This window comes from Liolophura sinensis, chromosome 13 (assembly GCF_032854445.1).
Source record: "Liolophura sinensis isolate JHLJ2023 chromosome 13, CUHK_Ljap_v2, whole genome shotgun sequence".
NCBI classification, from domain to species: domain Eukaryota; kingdom Metazoa; phylum Mollusca; class Polyplacophora; order Chitonida; family Chitonidae; genus Liolophura; species Liolophura sinensis.
The window spans coordinates 15,157,860-15,180,115 of NC_088307.1; the positions used below are offsets into that span (position 1 = coordinate 15,157,860).

Here is a 22,256-nt window from a genome sequence, read left to right on the forward strand (position 1 = left end):
AACAGGTGGCTGCCATATTCGGGTCAATGGGAACAAGATCATTTGAAAACATGGCGGCATACAGGGCAAGGTTAGCGCGTGGTGACCCGCCCATTTCTCTGAAAAAACTTTCTGTTCTCTCTTATGACTTATGACAGTTATCAGTGTGACATTAATAAATATTTTGAATGTTTTGTCTTTCAGACTGAAAGAGCTACAGGATGTCTTACAGGCACCATCGATAGACATGAAGAAACTAAGAAGGCTGTGCTTCAGTGGTAAATTTCGCTCCATGCATCACTCATAAATCGTGCGGCTTCCTTGTTATAAATCATATTGCATATCTTTGTTTGCTGATGCTGTAATGTATCGTTGACACAAAACAAAGCAAAAAAACAAATGGACAAAAAATGGAGGCATTTTACGCGTGAAACGATACTTTATTGGGTTATCATTACAAAATTTTGTGCAGCAATTGGAAGAGTATAGGTTACAATATGGATTTGACAAGCTAGAGGTAGGAGAAGTGGTTATTTGGGCGGCTACCAGTCCCAGCCTATTTAGCCAGATGTGCTGGTCTTTAACTGTAGGTTGAGCAGCCATGAATATGGCCTATCCAGATATTTCTCAACCAACAGTGCACTCCTGAAATGCCAACTCAGCTTATTATGTAGGTGATTGATGTTTTATTGGTTTCAGCTTCCTGAGACCTATGATTGCGAATCTGAGACAGTCTTTTTTCAGTTTTCGAAGTTTTTAGTCTGAATACTTACTGGAAAAACTAAATGAAATATTTAATGAAATTTCTGGTGAAATACAGGTAACAGTTAAAGGGCACATTAAAAAAAGGTACCCACAACTGATGCATGCCAGGAATGGATACATTGATTAACTTAATTCAGAAATCATCCATGCCTGGATCATTATTTAAAAGAAAAGACAACAAAAAATATAACCAAAGTTATTTCAGAAGAGGGGTTCATACAGAGCTAAACGGGCATAACGATTTTTTATTTTGTTTATTATGTTATTGTGATTCTATCCGTCTGTCCGTCTGTCTGTGTTTGTGTCTGGGCTATAACCCTCTTTTCAACATAGAGTTTTAATTTTTGGTGGATGCATAGATACACAAATGACGATGTGTCGTGACCTACATTTGTCCATTTTCGCAGTTGTCATGGTAACCAGATTGCCATTACCCTATGTATAATATACATAGATATAGACATGATTTCTTCTCTGGGCTATAACTCTAACAGTTTTCCACATAGTTTCATTTTTTCAAATGGAGTTTTAATTTTTGGTGGATACATAAATACACAGATGACGATGTGTCGCAACTCACATTTGTCCATTTTCATTGTTGCCAAGGTAACCAGATAACCATTTTTCTTATATATACTATATAAATAGATGTGCATTCATGTCCGGGCTATAAGTCCATCTGTTTTCTGTGTAGAGTTTTAATTCTGACGATGTGTCGCGACTCAGATTTGTCCATTTGTGCAGTTGTCATGGTTACCAGATCGCCAGTTTCCCTGTATATACTATATAGATGGATATGATTTCGTGTCAGGGCTATAACTCCAACTGTTTTCTGCATAAAGTTTCCATTTGTGTTTGACACATTTGTCCACTTGCATGGTTGTCATGGTAACCATATACGTATTGTGAACACCAGTGAAGATTCCTCTCAGGGGTTATACTCACCACAGTGCTGCTGATATTCTTTTATACATGTGAAACACATGCATTTGTTGTGGTGTATGTTGTGTTCACCTGAGCTCTTGTTTTATTATGTTCTTGGTAATTCTATACATCACCTTTTAATGTGAAATTCTTTCAAGGCCATGGGATACGCCATTTTATAAAAACCGATGTCATGTCATCTGAACCTACACTCTTCAGTACTAGAGGCAAAACACTTCTTTGTCGTGGGATGTACAGTGCCCCTAATTATAACAACCGAAGACCAAGCATTGAAGTCTCCTGGTTGAGACCTTGGGGAATAAAGCTAGATGTATTCCACTTTCATTTTCTCTTTGAAAATCGCTTTAAAGTATATTGGAACTGTCTCGATTGTTTGTGATTGGTTAAACTCGAGAGTATGGCAGCCCGTTCAGTTTTCCCTACACGGGTGTTTTAGTTTACTTTGAACTGCGATGTCTTGGTTATCCTAATCACAAATATAAAAAGTGATGTTTTTTTTTTGTTTTTTTTTACTTTTAAATTTGACTCTTTACCAATACATATGTACATTTGGTCTTGTGTTGCCTTTCCTTTTAATGCATTCAAATGGAATTAAGAAATAGTGCCTTTCTGACACAGCAACAAAGTGACATGCAAGTTATACAGAAATCTTGCGAGAGCCACTCAAGATCATGCAAGTAGGGGTAGCAGATTACAGAAAGTCCTCTAACTTCCACGGCATTGATTTAACACGTGTATGTAACAGTTATGAACTGGCATTGGAATATAAATCATGTGTGTACCTAGATGCTGCTAATATCGTACTACCTTTTATTAAATAGAGCCAGCAGAGAGTATTGAAATATATTTTTTCAGTGAGTAACAGGTACGTGCATTTTTTCTTTGTCTTTAATAGGCTGTTCACTGGAAACGGGATCTCGGTCAATTTGCTGGAAGGTATTACATCTTTTTTCTCATCTTTAGAGCAGCTAACACTTAGGAATATTGAAGGACACATTTATTTCATTATTATGAAGTTTCCTCATAGGGTCATGGGATGGGGAAAATGGAGCAAAAAAAATTCACCAAACCTTCGGTCCTTTTAGGTGACAGTGAAAGTGGTTATAGGAAGAAATGGACCTCATAATATTTTCGTCTAATACAATCTGTTGTAGAAGTTTTCGGATTGTCCTTTCAAAATGTTGACAGACTGATTGCAGATGATTGACGCTTAGGTTTTATTTATTTATTTATTTATTTGATGGGTGTTTTATGCCATACTCAAGAATATTTCACTTATACGAGAGTTTTCTACGAGAGCCTACTTTGTAGACTTCCCAACACTCAGTGTTTATGGATTCTTGGTGGAAAAAAAGCAGTCAGTGATGCTCTAGTAACAGCTAGCTTTCACTGAAGATGATTTACCTTCCACCAATGCATGTAAGACATGTAAGGCTGTACATCACACAGGGAATTGTTTGTTGGTTACTTGCCAAAGATGGGTGATGTGCTGTGGGCACTCCGGTTTCCTCCCGCACCCTCAGAACTGATCACCATCATTGGAGTGAAACACTGTGGAGTCTGACAATGACAACAAATAAATAAACAATTTTCAAAATGCCGCCTTAAACCTGAATGGTCTTCTGATTTATTTACAGCTGTTGCTGGATTATCTTCCTCCGGATAGATCTCAGTGGAAGTCAATCTGTGGCAAGCAAAGGTGAGATTCTGTTTGTTTCTTATGTCCTGTATTTCTGTATACTGAACATACACATGTTTTATGTACTGTAGGCAGAGCAAGCTTGATGGTTTAACCGATCTCACTCCTTGCATTCACTTATCTGCCCTTGTACCAGTGTAAGTGAAAAGTTTCTGATTTTCAGTCAACACCAATGAAACACATATACCATGAAATTGTAATTGTCTGGGTGAGTAATTGTAAAATCCACTTTCCTCCACCTGTAAACATAACTGATGTTTGTATCCCTGTAAGTGAAAAGTGATTTAGGTACCTAGGGGAGTGAGAGTGGTTTACTAAAGGGCACTTCAGTTTCTTCTACCCATAAACTTGTGTGCGGCGGTAAACACTAGTCAGAATAAACAGTCAGATATATAAGTGAAAAGTTCTTGAGTACAACATTAAAACACCACCTACATAAATAAAATAAATTTGAAATCATCATTTGTTCCACAAACACCGTGATGACACTTAGTGAGCAGTATGATGATGCTGATGCACAGCCAGCAGAGATCAGACAACAAAACGAGCTTTCTCACAGTAAGGGAGCTTGCACAAAGCAAAGACATAAATCTTGTAACACGTTTACTTCGGCAAGTGAGTATATTACTCTATACACAAATAAGACTCTTTGTTTCCCCGTGAATATAAAGCCAGTTGTTGGGCTCCTAACACACCTGTGTCCTGTGTAGGTGTTGTCAGCCGCTTGACCTGCAACAAGTCTGCAATTCATACACTGTTGCTTATGCCAGGTATTTGTGACCAGAACACCTAGATGTTGTTTCCTGAGTGCAGGGTTGTGGGAGTGTGATAGTACACATCAAATTCAATGGTACATGTATTCACCAGTGAACCTGTTTAATAAGTTTAGCTGCAATTATATGAGTAATCAAAATAACTTTGTTGTTTTGTTTTTTTGTAGGGCAGTATACCAGCAGTTTGTTAATGAGCTGATTGTAAAGCCGGGAGCCAATGCCCATAATAAGCAGGGGCCAGATACCCCGGCTGACCATGTAAGTTATCCATTAACTAACATCATGGTTATTTTACATCAAGGTTTAATGTTGGAACTTACGGTAAATGATTCGCCCTTTGGTTACTGTCGTTTACTTTCAAATGGGGTAAGTGTGGCAAGATTTCGTTTTGTTACAGTCGGGACTGCTACTGTTCCCTCCTTTTGAAATCGGGAAACCCTCATTAAACACAGAAAAGATACACAAAGCAAGGTTTCCGAAAAACTACCACGATTTACTTTCACCCCATTTTGGTAGCACTGGGTGCCAGACGGGCATATTGGGTGTCCGATAGGATTTGTCCAAATTGTTGTTGTATGAGGAGTTCACAAGGCACTGATATAGGGCTTGCTGCCTGTATGTCAAAATAAAGTGCATGTTTTATGATTACTGGTATGCAAATTTGCCAACCTGATTTATGTGACGCCAGCAACAGGTAAGATTATTTTCTTTGCCTTAATCATCAAAACCATGCCGTTAATGGATATAATAGACACGTGGAAATTTGAAGCCCTGTGAAGGTAAGTATGCTTTAAACACAGTTTGACATCATCTACTGATAATGTGCAAATAAATTCCTGTGTGCTAGAATCTGTTATATCTTTGCACATGAAGAGTTCTGCATTTTAACAGACATCTGACATGCCACCCCACATGTATGAAGGTACTGTATGGTCGCACTCAATCTCCAGAGAGTTTTCTCCCGAATTCCCATTTTTCATAAAATGGCGATCATAAAACAATCAAGGTGCACTTGTTATGAAGTGCATGTACTAAATTCATTCTTATTAAAACTAAGGAAAATATGAACAGTTGGTGCTGGTAGCATAGACTGACGACTCAGTGAAGCGTGAGCTTGTTTATTACATTCGTCAACTGTCAATACAACCCCGTGACCACCCCCATTGCTCTCCACGGCTCCCAGTCAGTAAGAACCACAATCAATGCAATGAATAGCGGGATACTTTACTCTGAGGGTGAAGCTTTAGGTCCTTTACCGTTTTTTTTTTTGACACAATTACCCTGAGGTCATGTGATTTTCAAAAGATGGTTGTCCTTCTACGATTTACCAGAAAATCAAGTTACTTCCGAACATGCTGAAAAAGGCTTGCCCATTCAGATGTTACTGTATTACCCAGCTCGCCAGTCGTGCATCAGTCAGATGAAAATCAGTCAGATCATATCTATATCGATTGACAAACAATGATCTGACACAGATTGATTGTGCGTACTCGTGTGTGTGGCAACATCATACGGGTTTCACAAAAATAATTTAAGTGATAAACACAATAATTTATACAGTAAATACCCCAAGAAATTATGCTTTTAAATTAGATATTATAACTTTCCTTATTCCTAACATCAGTTGTGACTTCATTTCATTTCATCAGATATTGTTTGCTTCTATGTTTACTTCTGAATTTCAACACTTCGGGAAATGGTTAACATCTGTCATAAAGGCTTTGTTCTGATACATCTGGATTTGTTTGAAAGACAGACATGATTTTTTTCCGCTTTTTAGCGGAATTCCGCTTTTTCTTTGTTCAGTTTCAATTAATTTACCTGTTTTCCGGTTTTTTTTCTGTGTAGTAATATTTTGTAAAGTTCCGATTTATTTCCTCAAAATAAAGTCGAAGATTCTGTCAATTTGCCGATGCGTGGCTACCGAAATCTGGCATTGCCGGAGGTTATAATGTTATCTGAATGGAGTCTATTGTCCAGTCAGATCGTGTGTTTCATTAAGCCGAACTGTTTCAACCAATCGGGAACAAGATACCATTATTCGAAGGCAGAAGCAGAGCCAGCCCGGTCAAAAATGGCGGCAACGTCTCGGAGTATCGTGGATCGATCAGATAAAGATTTTGATGCGCGTACAGTGGACAAGGGGTTGAAAAACATCTGGAGGTGGGATTGGCTTGAACGAAAGGTCGAAGGGGAATACGTGGGAAAATTCATGAGGAAGATAACATCCGCCGGTTTGGCTTTCTGCGAGTTGTGCCACAAAGATGTGCATTATGGGGGTTGCGGATGGAAGGCGCTAGCACAGCACATCGGCCAGAAAATTCACAGAGATAACCTGAAATTACGGCCGTCTAACTACAGTCTATCATTGATGCCAAATCTGGGAGACTCAACATTGAAACCTACCAAGCCATACAAAACATAAAATATGGTTTGAAAGCTTCTGGTAAATCTGCTGTGGAGTATTTCAAGAAGAGGGACCAACTCCATGATAAGGTTGATCACACTCTTGTGAGGAATGTCAAGCGATCATTCAGCCAGTATAAGGCCATTCTTGAAGAGAAGAAATCAGTTGCCACAGAAAAACAGAAACAGCTGGACATTAGGGCACAGAGCACTTTGACGAAAAGGAAAGCCAATGAGTTGTGTCAAAAGGCAGCCAAGAAAGCCAGAGTGGAACACCATGGTGCCATTGAATGAAAAACTGGACAGTTGTATTCTGTGCCATAACATGCCAATCTAAACATTTGACTGAAAATGCTGAAAATGACCTGTACACTACTAACAATGTCTGAACCAGAAAAAATCTGTTACATGTATTAAATTTTGGCTTTGGTACAAAAATGCATTCTTCTCTCTGTCCAGAAGATTAGAGTTCTGTGGGGACAAAGCAGATGGGAAAATCTGTAAGTCAGAAAACAGTGTTGGTTTTCTTCATATTTTACAGGATTCTAGTTTAATTTTAATAGCCAAAAACGTCCCAGAATCCATTTTCAGCCACACAGATTTTTCTAGCTTCCGGGGCCTAGGCGGCCCCTGGACCCCGGCCTTTTTGGGCTATGATAGTAAATTTCACCTATTTTCTTGGTTCACCACAATCATGTCTGGAAAGATCAGCAGGAAAATAATTAATGTGATTGAATTGCATGCACAACCCTGGCTCAGAGAACATTAGCATAGAGGCGAAACTAACTGATGTATGAAATGCATTTGATCTCAGCAGAGCAAATGGGAAATGTTCATAAACCTGTTTTTAATGTATTGTAATGTAACCTGTGTATAATGCAGTAGCGTACCCCATTATGGTTGTCCCTGCTCATCACTTGTGAAATCACAGTGAGGAATGACATGATTTTGCAATGAGTTCTTTATAAAATTTGCTTTTCGACAAGGGACATTTTGCTTGCCACATGCATTTTCACTTGCCCAGAGCAAGTTCCAGCACTGCAGAGCTTATTATGTAGAGCTGTAAGTTTTATTTCCAGACAGTATAGTTCCGTTAACAGTTCAGGGCAGCTACTGTTAAATATACCTGTCATCTCTGGTTTATTAAACATATAGTTATCTCTAATAAACAGGAAAATAAAAACTCTGCATCTTTCCTTTATGCGGTTGCTGTGAGTTCAAGTCCAGCTCATGCTGGCTTCCTCTTCGGCCTTACGTGGTAAGGTCTGCAACAACCTGCGGATGGTCGTGGGTTTCCCCCGGGCTGTGCCCGGTTTCCACCCACCATAATGCTGGCCGCCGTCGTATAAGTGAAATATTCTTGAGTACGGCGTAAAACACCAATCAAATAAATAAATAAATCTTTCATTTTGTAGCCATTAAACCCTAACCCAGATAGTCAATGGGCGGCTTACTTCAAAGACAACGAGATGCTGGTACAGATTGACAAAGACTGTAGGTGAGTAGGTGTATTCATTTTCTAAACTTTCACAAATACTTTTTGTACACTCATTTTGGTTTACGTATGAAACAGCACTTTGCATGTTATTGGGCTATTCATATATAAAATGATGACATCTCTTTATGTATGATATGTTGTGGAGAATGTAACCAAGAAAAGGGGTTTGAAGCCTTTCATTTGAACCTGAAGGCCACAGTGTATAAAGTCTTTTTTATTTGTTGCTATATGATCACATCACAAGAATGGCATGTGAAAATTACCAAAACTAGAACCACCGCTCGTTAGAAACTCAGCGCTCACATTTGCTCACAAGTCCTGGTGATTGCCTGCTTTCTAATAGATTGTGCCTGATTTTTTGGGTTGACTGAAAAAAAAAAACAGCACAGAAAAAAACAGTAGTTGTTTTGTAAGAATGCTGAGAACCTAAATGGTCAGAGTAATTTGTTTTTTGTTAAACCTATAAATCAACCTGTAGTCTAGAATTTTGCTAGGCCGTGGCATGCCCCATGTTAAAGCAATCAGAAATGTGATGTCGCTTTATTTGACCCCAAGTAACTACGGCTAAAAGACACAACAGTACATGTTGATGTGACGTCAACGGAAAGCAGCTGTGTGAATCTAGAAATATCTTCCGTCTGATTGGTTAAAATTCATAACATCATGGCTCTGTCTGAATGTGGGTTACTTTGCTGACTTTGAACTGGTATGGTTCAGTTATGCAACATCACAAAAATAAAAAGTATGCTTTTTAAACTTCATGTCAGAAAAACATCATGTGATGGATCTGATTGCAGCCAAGAGGAAAGTTTTTTCCTTTCATGTAGCTTTAAACTAACACTGGATGTTCAGTTTGGCACTAAATAGTTTTATTCAAAAAGAAAGCTTTTTTCCAAGACACCAGTTCCTTTTAAAAATGGTGAAAAAAACCCCACAAAGGTCCAGAATACTTTGAATTAAAGCTATCCTCATTGTGTTAAAAGGTTGTGCTCATTAACTGTGGTAGTTTTTATTTCACAAAAAAAAAATGTGGTTTTGTCATTTTATCACATACTCGGGTTTTTAGAATCTATATACATCATGTGCACAAGAAAATTGTGAAGAGGGGAAAGTGAGTATTCCCTGTTTGCTGAAACCACTGGCTGTTTCCAGTTTCCTGCCATAGTAAATATTAATTAAATTCGCTTAAACTGTGATCAACTTGTTTATTAATAATTAATTTTTATGTTGGTGGCCAAAACACGGCACATTTCATGCCCAATCACAGATTTAATGCATAATTTTGACAGCTGCCAATGGTGGTCCAGCTGAAAGTTCTACTGGCAAGGTACCAGCTATGGCCCTCACACACGTACTGCATGGCTGTATATACCCATGTTTCATATCCATTGTACCCATGTGTATGTTGTATATTGTATTGTCTTTTGTGGGTAGGCAGATGTATGCCATAGATGTATTATGTATAAATCTATTAAAATCTTGATCACCCTTTTTACAGACGTCTTTGTCCAGATTTATCCTTCTTTCAAACTGCGACAGACTATCCGTGTGAAGAAATGGTAACCCTAGGCAACCGAGTGGAGACATTACGCAAAAGGGTGGAACAGGGAGTACTGAAAGCTGAAACCGTAGCTCGTAACAGACTTGGCATCACAAATGTAAGACTTCTCCATGTTCTGTATGAGTGAGTTGTGTATAGGAGTATTTATACAGTTTCGAACAATAAGGGATTTTCTATATTCTGTTTGATTTCAACAAAGTGGTCAGAATTTTTCCCTCGGCCCGGATAGCACAGTTGGTAGAGCATCCGCTTCAGGAGCAGTAGATCCAGGATCAATTCTAAGTCGTCACACCTAAGACTTTAAAAGAGGAAGTTGTAACTTCCTCGATTGGCGTTCAGCGTGAAGGGGATCTGTCGCAACGACTGGTTGACCCGTATCAGTATAATGGCTCGGGCGGGGCAGCTTGCTTGCGTTCGGTAAGTCGTCTCAGTGAAGCAGCACTATATAAAAGAGCGGTGGAAATCTGTCCTGCAACAAGGAGGTACATTACATACACCCTAATGATTCCTTTGTCGTCATATGACTGAAATATTGTGGAGCACGACGTTACCCACTCGTTAAGCACTCATTCCTCAAGCATTGCCTTCCCTTGCTTCTCTGGAATACTGGCTGGATTTTCATTTTTGTTTTTATTTCCTGAATTGTTGAACTTGGCTGTCAGCAGGTACAGGTTGATATGCTAACAATACATGTACAAGTAGACGGCCTTTCTGACAACAGAGTGAAGTCCCTTTGTACCCGCTCCAGGCTACTCACCCAGAAACACATACATATATATTATATATATATTAGATAATGGTGAATATGACATGCAGTATTCTTTACGTGCAATATTCTTTACATGCATTATTTTTTTACATTTCGCTCAGATGATGTCATCACGGAAGAGGTCAAATTCTGAATACGCCACATTACCAGAAGGTCAGGAGGCCCACTGGGAAGTGGTGGAGAGGATCTTGTTTCTGTATGCAAAGCTGAACCCTGGCCTGGGCTACGTCCAGGTGAGCCTGGCTTAAAACAGTACTAGAACATGATGTACATGTACCTAAAGTGAATGCCTTTGAAAGGATATAAGTTTAACAGGAGCAGCTTTCCAGTGCTTTTCCTAGCTGTAACTAGAGGGGAATTCCCTTTAGAGTTTGTAGAGTGCCCGACTTCAGCTGTGGAGATCAGAGTTAAAATCCAGGTGTAACCCACAGAGTTAATCCTCCAATCCAAAACACAAGATTTCTCATTCGATAAATGTAAAAAGAGACCTAGTCTGGCAGACCTTCCCATGTACGGCCGGAGAGAAAGCTAACATGTTATCTGTAAACCAACTTGGCCATGGAGGCCCCCTTTGTGTGTATTAGAATCCATCTTAAGGTAAATGTTTAAGGATTTGGTGTATTGAGGTTTGTATTCACATGCGCCCTACAGACGAGCTCTTCATTAGCCATGCTACAATATCCTTGTTTTACATATTTATTGATTTATTTCTTTGATTGGTGTTTTACGCCGTACTCAAGAATATTTCACTTATACGACGGCGGCCAGCATTATGGCGGGTGAAAATCGGGCAGAGCCCGGGGGAAACCCACGACCATCCGCAAGTTGCTGACAGACCTTCTGACTTATGGCCGGAGAGGAAGCCAGCATGAGCTGGACTTGAACTCACAGCGACCGCATTGGTGATGTTTTACACATACCCTAATCCATAGTATACACACCTGTATGTCTAACTCCATGTGTTATCTTATTGTCTTAGACAAGACAGAAAAGGGGGAAAACCCTGAGTAATTAATATATTGTATTGTATCCTTGTAATTTGATCTCTCATTCCATTGTGGCTTCATATACACCTGACAACCAGAATAACCCATGATTATACACCACTTGTTTTACTCTTCAGGGCATGAACGAGATTCTAGGACCTATATACTACACATTTGCCTCAGATGCTGAAAAAGAAGTCCAAGGTATGAAAAGAGCAGTGTGTATACATGAAAGGGAATCTCAAGTCAGTATAATTTTGGTGGCCTTTTCATGAGGTCAGTGGAGCATTGTACAGGCCCTAAGAGGTAAAAGTTGAATGACCTAAAATTTTGCCAGATTAGACACGTTTTTCGAAGCAGATAAATCTCATAAACATTATTCATATATTTTTCAAGTCGGATATGATCCCACTTTCTAAACAAATGTCAAATGACCTTTTAATTGAACTTACAGTAGAACTCTCAGAATTACACAAAATGTTCATCTTAGTCATGGGCAAAATTTGAGGTCGTTTGCCATATTGACTGATGCCAAAGACAGTGGTAAAGGTTAAATGAAACTGAGAAGGAACCAGTAATGAGCTGCTTGTTAAATGCACTAGCCCACTGCTCCGAGAAGCTGGCACTTTCTGTCCAGTTCAAGGTGGCAGATTCCATTCCCTATGTGGTACTATTTGAAATGTGCCTGAAACAAGCAAATAATTTCTACCTGAAATGACAGAAATAGGCCATTTTGCAATTATTGTGCATCTATGACACTCAGCAGTGGTGGAATTCTGAAGCGTTTGCTGTAACTACTGTGGTTAGATACGCTTTAAGTAATGTGTGATACCATTTTTATCATCATATTTCATTCGAAGCAGTCCCCAAATTGAAATCCTGTATGTGACCCTGCTGTTCAGCTGCTGTTTGAACCTGATAGATTTGATGTTATTGTTTTTTTTTTTTTTTTGTTTTTTTTTTCAGAAAATGCAGAAGCTGATGCTTTCTTTTGTTTCACAAATTTGATGTCCGAGATTCGGGATAATTTTATAAAGACGCTTGATGATTCACAATGTGGCATAGGTAGGTCTGTTCTTTATTATCTACCTATTAGGGCCTTGTTTTCCCTAAAATATGTGTTCAGATTTTTTACAATTTACTTTATTCTATGCATCTCCATTTTGATTTTGGTTATTTTCCTCCATGTGAAGATTGTGAGATATCCTAAAAGTGAAAAATCTGACAGAAACTTGTGGATTGTCATGAGTTTCCCCTGGGCTTTGCCCAGTTTTCCGCCCACCATAACGGGCCGACATCGTAAAAGTCTTATATTCTTGAGTCTGGCTTAAAAATCAAAATGAAATCAAATAAATAAATAAATAAAACTGGGAACTGCTGACCTTGAGCTGGTTGCCCACAAGCTTCTAGCATGGCCAGATGAGTTTGTGCTGATGGAGGAGGTCATTAGTTATCACCATTAGACTAAATCTAATCACCCCTGTCCTGGAGCGTTGGAGATTTACTCTCTACATTTGCGATTGATTACGACAGTTATACAGGAACACCGTTTATCATTGATGGTGTTTGATAAATTCAGATCACGCTGATGAGATTAGGATTCTGTGCTTAGTGATACATATTGCCAAGGAAAATATATCTACAAACATGATTCCTTCTCCTTTTATACACAACAAACATGCATCTTTTCTGCCTCATAGGCTCTTAAAATCTGCTTATTTCCTTGTAGCCTTGGACGTTCGCCTCTACGCTCGTGGGCGTTGTGTGCATAAGGTCACACTGCATGCCGTTGCTTGATAAAACTTAAATGTCATTTCTATGTGTTACCATTTGCTGTTTTTCTTTTTTTTTTTGCCAGTGATGCTTTTCTAAAATATAAAAGATTACCGATGTAGAGCGACAGACTGTTCTTGTCACTGCCACTCACAACTGCCACTGGCCAAACTGCATGGTTTCTCATGTCACAACAAGTATCTCTTGACTTAGTTTTAAAAATTTATATTCTGTGGACTGCGAAACGGCGTCAAATTCTCTGTGGGTACTACCATCATTCCATGGATGTCCAATTTGTGTCACATAAACCAGGAGGGAGCGCGATTGTGTCCTCTACACTGGCTGGTAGGTGAGGGATAGTCGGTCATCATGTCACCCAATCACTATGCTCTGTATTCTGTTCAAGGATCTAGTACATCTCTGGTATCTTTCCAAATATTTGTTGAAAAAATGCTTCAGTGATATGATTTTCAAGGTGCTAATTAAGAGGTGTACATGCAGGGGTAATAATAAATTAAGGCAAATAATAGCTTCTAGAAAAGCACACAGTTGGTAATGGTTTTTTTTTTTTTAATGGAAGTAATTAACATAATATTTTTTGAAATGCAGTTTGCCGACTACCATAGCATAAATATTATTGTGTCTAGGGAACATTTAGTGTTAAAATAGTCATTGGGAGTTTCTCCCTATGTCAGATATCATCAAAAAATTTGTATTCTACCATATCTCTGTTATACTGAAAGAAATCATTCAAATAATACTTTGAAATTAACATGCGGTAAATGACCTAAAGTCTCGCATGTGAGTTACTGTCGTTTACTTTCGCACAATCTGAGTTGGCAGCAAGATGATAGAGTGATTAGCCCCTGGCCCTTTTATTACTCTGCTTAGCACTTTACAGCTCTGGTTGCAAATCCTCACCACGTGGGGTCAAGACACTGACCGTAGTAGTGGTAGTAAGCCCGCATGTACATCTCTAAGTATAGCCATGTATGGAGTGGAATGATGTGTCAAATTAGGCGATTTCTGTTATAAACCTTTAAATTCCAAACACTGCCTGAAGACGTGACCACGAGAAAACAGGGAATGTACATGCACAATGTACACTGCAGACGACCAGATTAATCAGGTTAGGCCTATAAGGGAAGTCACCTCACACGATTACCTGGTGAACAGTTGTATGCTGAGAGCTCTCGTTATGCAAGGAATATGTGTACAAATGTATTTTAGTTAAAAATAAATTTCACTGAGAAATATCTGTGATCAACTTTAGGTCATTTAAAATAGTGTGTATATTAGCACACAGATAACAACTTTAAGCAGAGTAAATCCTTGGTCTGTTATGTAACTGCTTACTAGATAATGATTAAGCCTTTAGATAATGATTAAACTACTAGATAATGATTAAACTCCTCAAGCTCCAGCAATATTCCTTACTTGGGCAGAGGATACAAGGACACAGACAAACCTACTTGCGATGGTTGGCCTTTGCAGTGCAAGGGGAACAACTCTTGCTACACAAACTCTTAAATTAGGATACAACCTCATTTACGACGATCACTTTGACACCTCAAGCAGCAGGAGGAAATTCTTAAATGTGGGATTAATCAACAGGCAAAAAAAAATCAGTAAACATTGAGAATCCATCTTCCTAATTTTAAGATATACCAAGGGCTATTAAATAATACATGTACATTTTTGGGGCAGTTTTTCATCTTCCCATAATCTTAACCCCAAAAGAAGTTGTCTCAGCGTGAACAAATAGTCTCATTCATACCGTTTTATGGCACTTTAGCATTTGGAATAGCTTTACTTACATCCCAGCTATAAGCATGACATTTTGTCTCTTCAGTTTGCTTACCTGGTAAGGCAGGCCTGGTGACAAGAAAGGTATTAGTGAATGGGTCTGTAATTCACCTAACTCTCCCTCATTTAAGCCAGTAAAATAAAATGAGTTTGCCCTATGTGTGGCTTCCAAGTTTTTTTTTCTTGAAATTTCTCGAAAAATGAAATTGTAAGCGCATTTCTTGCCATAATCTATATTACACACATAGTATTATAAATTAGCCATTTATAGTGCCCAGGGGTCTCTCACCAATGCGGTCGCTGTGAGTTCAAATCCAGCTCTTGCTGGCTTCCTTTCTTGTAAGCGGGAAGGTCTGTCAGCAACCTGCGGATGGTTGTGGGTTTCCCCCGGGCTCTGCCCGGTCTCCTGCCACCATAATGCTGGCCACCGTCGTATAAGTGAAATATTCTTGAGTACGGCGTAAACCACTAATCAGATAAATCAGACCATTTATAGTGCTTAAATGACCACGTATAAGTTTTGTTAGAACTAAGCTACGTAGTTAGCACTTAAATTGACTTCCTGACAAAATATTGCACGTAACAAAATAGTGATACATATTTTGGGTTATGGTTTAGTATTTACCAAATAATTACGGAAACAGTCAAGACTTAATCTTTAAATTATCGTGATTACGTACCAATGCCAAGGGCGGAAATATTAGACATTTCCGTTTGTGAATATCTTTTTTATTCCATGAATACAAAAAACATTGCTGTAGAACAACATGGAATTTGACATTTGTTGTTTTATGAATACTGGTGTATTATGTGAACATTTTCCTCGGATATTAAACCCTTCCAATGCAGATGTTCAGATCCACATCTGAGCGAGATATATGGTTAGGATTGAGCAGTACTGTAAAGTCTGGTATCAGTTTTGTGGGGTTTCCCATGCGACCTGCCTAGTCCCTCCCACCATCATTCATCATCATATAAAGGGAAATAGTTTTGACTATGACGTAAAATTCCAGTCAAATAAATAAATTAAAGGCAGCTTACCCGTAAATATTTTCTCACCTGTTCATTATAACCATAGAAACAGGTACTGTCCAAGAACATAGTGTCAGCCCTAAATGTGATGGATATTTGTACTGCATCAGCTATTAGCAGATCAAAGGTGCCAGACTTATGGTACACTCACTGTTTACTATATAAGAGCTTAACCATGGGTGTGTCGCATGCTGTATATCACATTGCACATGTATGTGGGTGGCTGGGTACCTTGGCATATTCCCCATATCTACAAAAGAGAAAGGATGGGGGCGGGGCACATGTGTTCTGTAGACGTGTAGTGCCAGATCACATGGTCTGATTATCACCCTGACCATTGTTGTTATTCAGGAGAGTGTAAAGAATAAACACACGAGACACGTGTACATTGTGTGTTCATGCAATGGTGAGTTCCGCTGAAAGACTCATGTGGCCACAGGGATAGGCATAATATGTACATGGGTTTAGATGGATTTCTGTTCACATGTGCAATAAGCCAATAAATTAAGTCAGTCAGACATTCACAATTATTCTTTTCTGTGTGACATGTTGCATGATGTTGAAATAACATAAGGACACTTATTTCAGATCAAATTAAGAAGAAAATGTAATGACAAACATGGATATTGGTTATTTGAGGTTACATGATGAAGGAGATGTTAATGATTCTGAACACACATGACTGTTGTTTATTTCAGGTTACATGATGAAGGAGATGTCAATGATTCTGAACACACATGACTTGTTTATTTCAGGATACCTGATGAAGGAGATGTTAATGATTCTGAACACACATGACTGTTGTTTATTTCAGGTTACATGATGAAGGAGATGTCAATGATTCTGAACACACATGACTGTTGTTTATTTCAGGATACCTGATGAAGAGTATGTTAATGATTCTGAACACACATGACTGCTGTTTATTTCAGGATACCTGATGAAGAGTATGTCAATGATTCTGAACACACATGACTGTTGTTTATTTCAGGATACCTGATGAAGAGTATGTTAATGATTCTGAACACACATGACTGTTGTTTATTTCAGGTTACATGATGAAGGACATGTCAATGATTCTGAACACACATGACTGTTTATTTCAGGATACCTGATGAAGAGTATGTCAATGATTCTGAACACACATGACTGTTGTTTATTTCAGGATACCTGATGAAGAGTATGTCAATGATTCTGAACGCACATGACTGTTGTTTATTTCAGGATACCTGATGAAGAGTATGTCAATGATTCTGAACACACATGACTGCTGTTTATTTCAGGATACCTGATGAAGAGGATGTTAATGATTCTGAACACACATGACTTGTTTGTTTCAGGTTACATGATGAAGAGTATGTTAATGATTCTGAACACACATGACTTGTTTATTTCAGGTTACATGATGGAGAGTATGTTAATGATTCTGAACACGCATGACTTGTTTATTTCAGGTTACATGATGAAGAGGATGTTAATGATTCTGAACACATGACTGTTGTTTATTTCAGGTTACATGATAGAGAGGATGTCATATAAGACAAGACTGTTGTTTATTTCACGTTACATGGTGGAGAGGATGTTATATAAGACAAGACTGTTGTTTATTTCAGGTTACGTGATGGAGAGGATGTTAATGATTCTTAACACAGAAGACTTGTTTATTTCAGGTTACATGGTGAAGAGGGTGTTATGTAAGACAAGACTGTTGTTTGTTTCAGGTTACATGATGGAGATGATGTTATAGAAGACAAAACTGTTGTTTGTTTCAGATTACATGATGGAGAGGATGTTATATAAGACAAAACTGTTGTTTGTTTCAGGTTACATGATGGAGAGGATGTTATAGAAGACAAGACTGTTGTTTGTTTCAGATTACATGATGGAGAGGATGTTATATAAGACAAGACTGTTGTTTGTTTCAGGTTACATGATGGAGATGATGTTATAGAAGACAAGACTGTTGTTTGTTTCAGGTTACATGATGGAGAGGATGTTATATAAGACAAAACTGTTGTTTGTTTCAGGTTACATGATGGAGAGGATGTTATAGAAGACAAGACTGTTGTTTATTTCAAGTTAACCTCATGAAGAGGATGTCATATAAGACAAGACTGTTGTTTATTTCAAGTTAACCTCATGAAGAGGATATCATTTAAGACAAGGCTGTTGCTTATTTCAGCTTACATGATGAAGAGGATGTCATATAAAACACATGACTGTTTCTTACAGGTATTTCAGTTTTCATGACAAATAGGATGCGAATGATTCTTAAGACACATGATTGTTGCTTTTTTCAGGTTATATGATGGAAAGGATGTTAATGATGTTGAAGAAACATGATTGTCGCTTGTTTCAACTGTTTGAGACACAGGAGATGAAGCCACAATATTTTGCCTTCAGATGGATAACGTTGTTGTTGTCTCAAGAGTTCCAGCTTCCAGGTGGGTTTGTACAGGAAATGATGCATGCAATCAAACATCTTTTCACAGCAACTTTGTGTACCTGTGTGATATTCAGTCTTTCCCTGCTTAAGGTGTTTTTTTTTTTTACCTCTCTAAATTGACTTCAGATTTGTCACATACCTTGTGAAGTGTGCTAGATTCACAGAGCTCTAGAAATCCTCCCTGCATTTTCCAGTTCTTTCCTCCAACCTCTTCCCAGATCCTCCTCCAGCCTCTTTCCATACCCATCCTGCGCCTTCTTTCCAATGGCATCCTCCTGCCACTTCCCATCCCCTCCTCCTACTTCTTTCAAGGTTGACCCTATATTCTCTTTCCAAATTTATCTTCTGTGCTCTTTCCAAGGCCACCCTACTGCTTCTTTCCAAGGCCATCCTACTGCCTCTTTCCAAGGCCGTCCTTCGGCCTATTTTCCGGTCCCCTCCAGCCTCTTCCAGTCTCCTTCTGACATTCAGTCCAATCCACATGTCACTTTCCAGGCCCATCCTCATGCCAGTCCCCTCATAATCTCTCTACACATCCATCGTCCAGCCTCTTTTTAGGCCCATCCCCCAGGCTGTTCCCAGGCCCATCATTCAGACCCTTTCCAGATCCATCCTCCCACCTCTCTCCAGAGCCATTCTCCAGCCTTTTTCATTTCCCCCCCCCCACACAGCTTATTTCCAGGCCATCTTCCAATCTTTTGCAAGGCCATTCTCCAGCCTCTTTCCAAGACCATCTTCCTGTCTCTTTCCATGCCAGTTAGCCAGCTCTACTCTATTCCCTTCTGTGGAACACTAAAGAAATAAGTAGTTTTGTGTAAGAAGGCAATGCTGGGACACAATTTGGCTTGCAGAAGCACCTAAATATGGCTCTCACCCTGGGGTCTTTGTCATCTATTTGTTTCTCATTGCAGATGTCTTGAGAGTCTGGGATTCACTTTTTGCGGATGAAAAACGGTTCGATTTTCTCATCTTTGTCTGCTGTGCCATGCTTATGTGAGTTTTCTAAATTCTTTTTGTATTTTTTTATTGTCTTGGAATTAAGTTATCTGAAAACATGACTTGGTCAGTGTGGGTCTTGAAAGATATTTTTTGCCTGTTTCATTTGAACCTCATCTTCAAACGTTTTTTTTTCTATTCACCTGAAGGTGCAGGTTTTGTTAGTCATTAGGGGGTTCACGTTAGTATCCTAGCGGGACATCTCTTGATTATTGTTTAGATTATTGTTATTATTATTCTTAGTAAACTCATAAAATTTTAATCTTGTAAAAGACGAGTTGGATAACAGCTTTAATTTCAAGCTGTTGTCATGGTTACCACAAAGAGGCTAGGCTTAGGGCTGATGATCTGAGATGTAATTGATGAAGCATTGACTAACAGCAACCGAAAATTGTCGGATGTAGTTGGACATGTTGTGGTACTGCTTAAAGAATTAAATTGATAATGGCCAAATGCTTCTGTTTTCAGATTAGTACGTGATGATCTCTTGGGCGGGGATTTCCCCACAAACATGAAACTTGTACAGGTGAGTGAGTGAAACTTGTAGAGTTTAGCGAATGGAACATGTACATTTGAGCGAGTGACGTGAACAGGGTAGTGGCAGAAACTTGTACGGGTGAGTGTGTGAAACTTGTACAGGTGAGTGTGTGATACTTGTAGAGTTTAATAAATGGAACATGTACAGTTGAGCGAGTGACGTGTACAGGTTAGTGGCAGAAACTTGTACAGGTGAGTGCGTGATACTTGTACGGGTGAGTGTGTGATACTTGTAGAGTTTAGGGAATGGAACATGTACAGTTGAGCGAGTGACGTGCACAGGTAAGTGGCAGAAACTTGTACAGGTGAGTGAATGAAACTTGTACAGGTGAGTGTGTGAAACTTGTAGAGTTTAGCGAATGGAACATGTACAGTTGAGCGAGTGACATGCACAGGTTAGTGGCAGTAACTTGTGGGTGGTTGTGTGAAACTTGTACAGGTGAGTGTGTGAAACTTGTAGAGTTTAGCAAATGGAACATGTACAGTTGAGCGAGTGACGTGCACAGGTTAGTGGCAGAAACTTGTACAGGTGAGTGAATGAAACTTGTACAGGTGAGTGTGTGAAACTTGTAGAGTTTAGCGAATGGAACATGTACAGTTGAGCGAGTGACGTGCACAGGTTAGTGGCAGAAACTTGTACAGGTGAGTGAATGAAACTTGTACGGGTGAGTGTGCGAAACTTGTAGAGTTTAGGGAATGGAACATGTACAGTTGAGCAAGTGACGTGCACAGGTTAGTGGCAGAAACTTGTACGGGTGAGCGAATGAAACTTGTACAGGTGAGTGTGTGAAACTTGTAGAGTTTAGCAAATGGAACATGTACATTTGAGCAAGTGACGTGCACAGATTAGTGGCAGAAACTTGTACAGGTGAGTGTGTGATACTTGTAGAGTTTAGCGAATGGAACATGTACAGTTGAGCGAGTGACGGGCACAGGTTAGTGGCAGAAACTTGTACAGGTGAGTGTGTGAAACTTGTAGAGTTTAGCAAATGGAACATGTACAGTTGAGCAAGTGACGTGCACAGATTAGTGGCAGAAACTTGTACAGGTGAGTGAATGAAACTTGTACAGGTGAGTGTGTGAAACTTGTAGAGTTTAGCGAATGGAACATGTACAGTTGAGCGAGTGATGTGCACAGGTTAGTGGCAGAAACTTGTACAGGTGAGTGAATGAAACTTGTACGGGTGAGTGTGCGAAACTTGTAGAGTTTAGGGAATGGAACATGTACAGTTGAGCAAGTGACGTGCACAGGTTAGTGGCAGAAACTTGTACGGGTGAGCGAATGAAACTTGTACAGGTGAGTGTGTGAAACTTGTAGAGTTTAGCAAATGGAACATGTACATTTGAGCAAGTGACGTGCACAGATTAGTGGCAGAAACTTGTACAGGTGAGTGTGTGATACTTGTAGAGTTTAGCGAATGGAACATGTACAGTTGAGCGAGTGACGGGCACAGGTTAGTGGCAGAAACTTGTACAGGTGAGTGTGTGAAACTTGTAGAGTTTAGCAAATGGAACATGTACAGTTGAGCAAGTGACGTGCACAGATTAGTGGCAGAAACTTGTACAGGTGAGTGAATGAAACTTGTACAGGTGAGTGTGTGATACTTGTACAGGTGAGTGTGTGATACTTGTACAGGTGAGTGTGTGAAACTTGTACAGGTGAGTGAATGAAACTTGTACAGGTGAGTGTGTGATACTTGTACAGGTGAGTGTGTAATACTTGTACAGGTGAGTGTGTGAAACTTGTACAGGTGAGTGTGTGATACTTGTAGAGTTTAGCGAATGGAACATGTACAGTTGAGCGAGTGACGGGCACAGGTTAGTGGCAGAAACTTGTACGGGTCAGTGAGTGAAGCTTGTAGAGGTGAGTGTGTGAAACTTGTACAGATGAGTGTGTGTAACATGTAAAATTTAGCGAATGGAACATGGGTGAGTGAGACAAATCATCTAGGACTGTTGATCAAGCCAGGGCTTATATAGAATCATGCTACAGATTATTGAGTCGAGTCTTCTGTAATGTTATACGATCATGCAGAGGGAAAACAATATCAACATATGTGTTGACCAGACTGTAAAGGTGTTCTCACTTAATTATTTCTTTGTTATTTAATGCCACCCTCAGTTAAAATTTTTTAAACTTCTACGATGGTGGTTTGTTTTCTTAGTGGAGGTAATGGGAGTGCCCATGATAAACCACCAACCTCAAGCACGTCAATGAGGATCTTCCACACATGTGACCAGCAGATATACAAACCATATTAGGGGCAGAGAAGTTGTCTTCAATG

At 39.2% G+C, this 22,256-nt stretch overlaps 1 protein-coding gene across 1 annotated transcript in view; it reads left to right on the forward strand.

Moving 5' to 3' along the window:
• The first annotated feature begins 50 nt into the window (after positions 1–50).
• LOC135480409 (TBC1 domain family member 13-like) overlaps positions 51–22,256 on the forward strand; it is a 35,467-nt gene continuing 13,261 nt past the window's right edge. The window contains exons 1-13 of the mRNA XM_064760239.1: positions 51–70; positions 184–257; positions 2,585–2,625; positions 3,327–3,388; positions 4,329–4,419; positions 7,983–8,065; positions 9,564–9,723; positions 10,497–10,628; positions 11,519–11,585; positions 12,348–12,446; positions 18,293–18,436; positions 19,350–19,431; positions 19,903–19,960. Of these exons, the coding sequence (XP_064616309.1) occupies positions 51–70; positions 184–257; positions 2,585–2,625; positions 3,327–3,388; positions 4,329–4,419; positions 7,983–8,065; positions 9,564–9,723; positions 10,497–10,628; positions 11,519–11,585; positions 12,348–12,446; positions 18,293–18,436; positions 19,350–19,431; positions 19,903–19,960 (1,113 nt within the window). The remainder of the gene's footprint in view (positions 71–183; positions 258–2,584; positions 2,626–3,326; positions 3,389–4,328; positions 4,420–7,982; positions 8,066–9,563; positions 9,724–10,496; positions 10,629–11,518; positions 11,586–12,347; positions 12,447–18,292; positions 18,437–19,349; positions 19,432–19,902; positions 19,961–22,256) is intronic.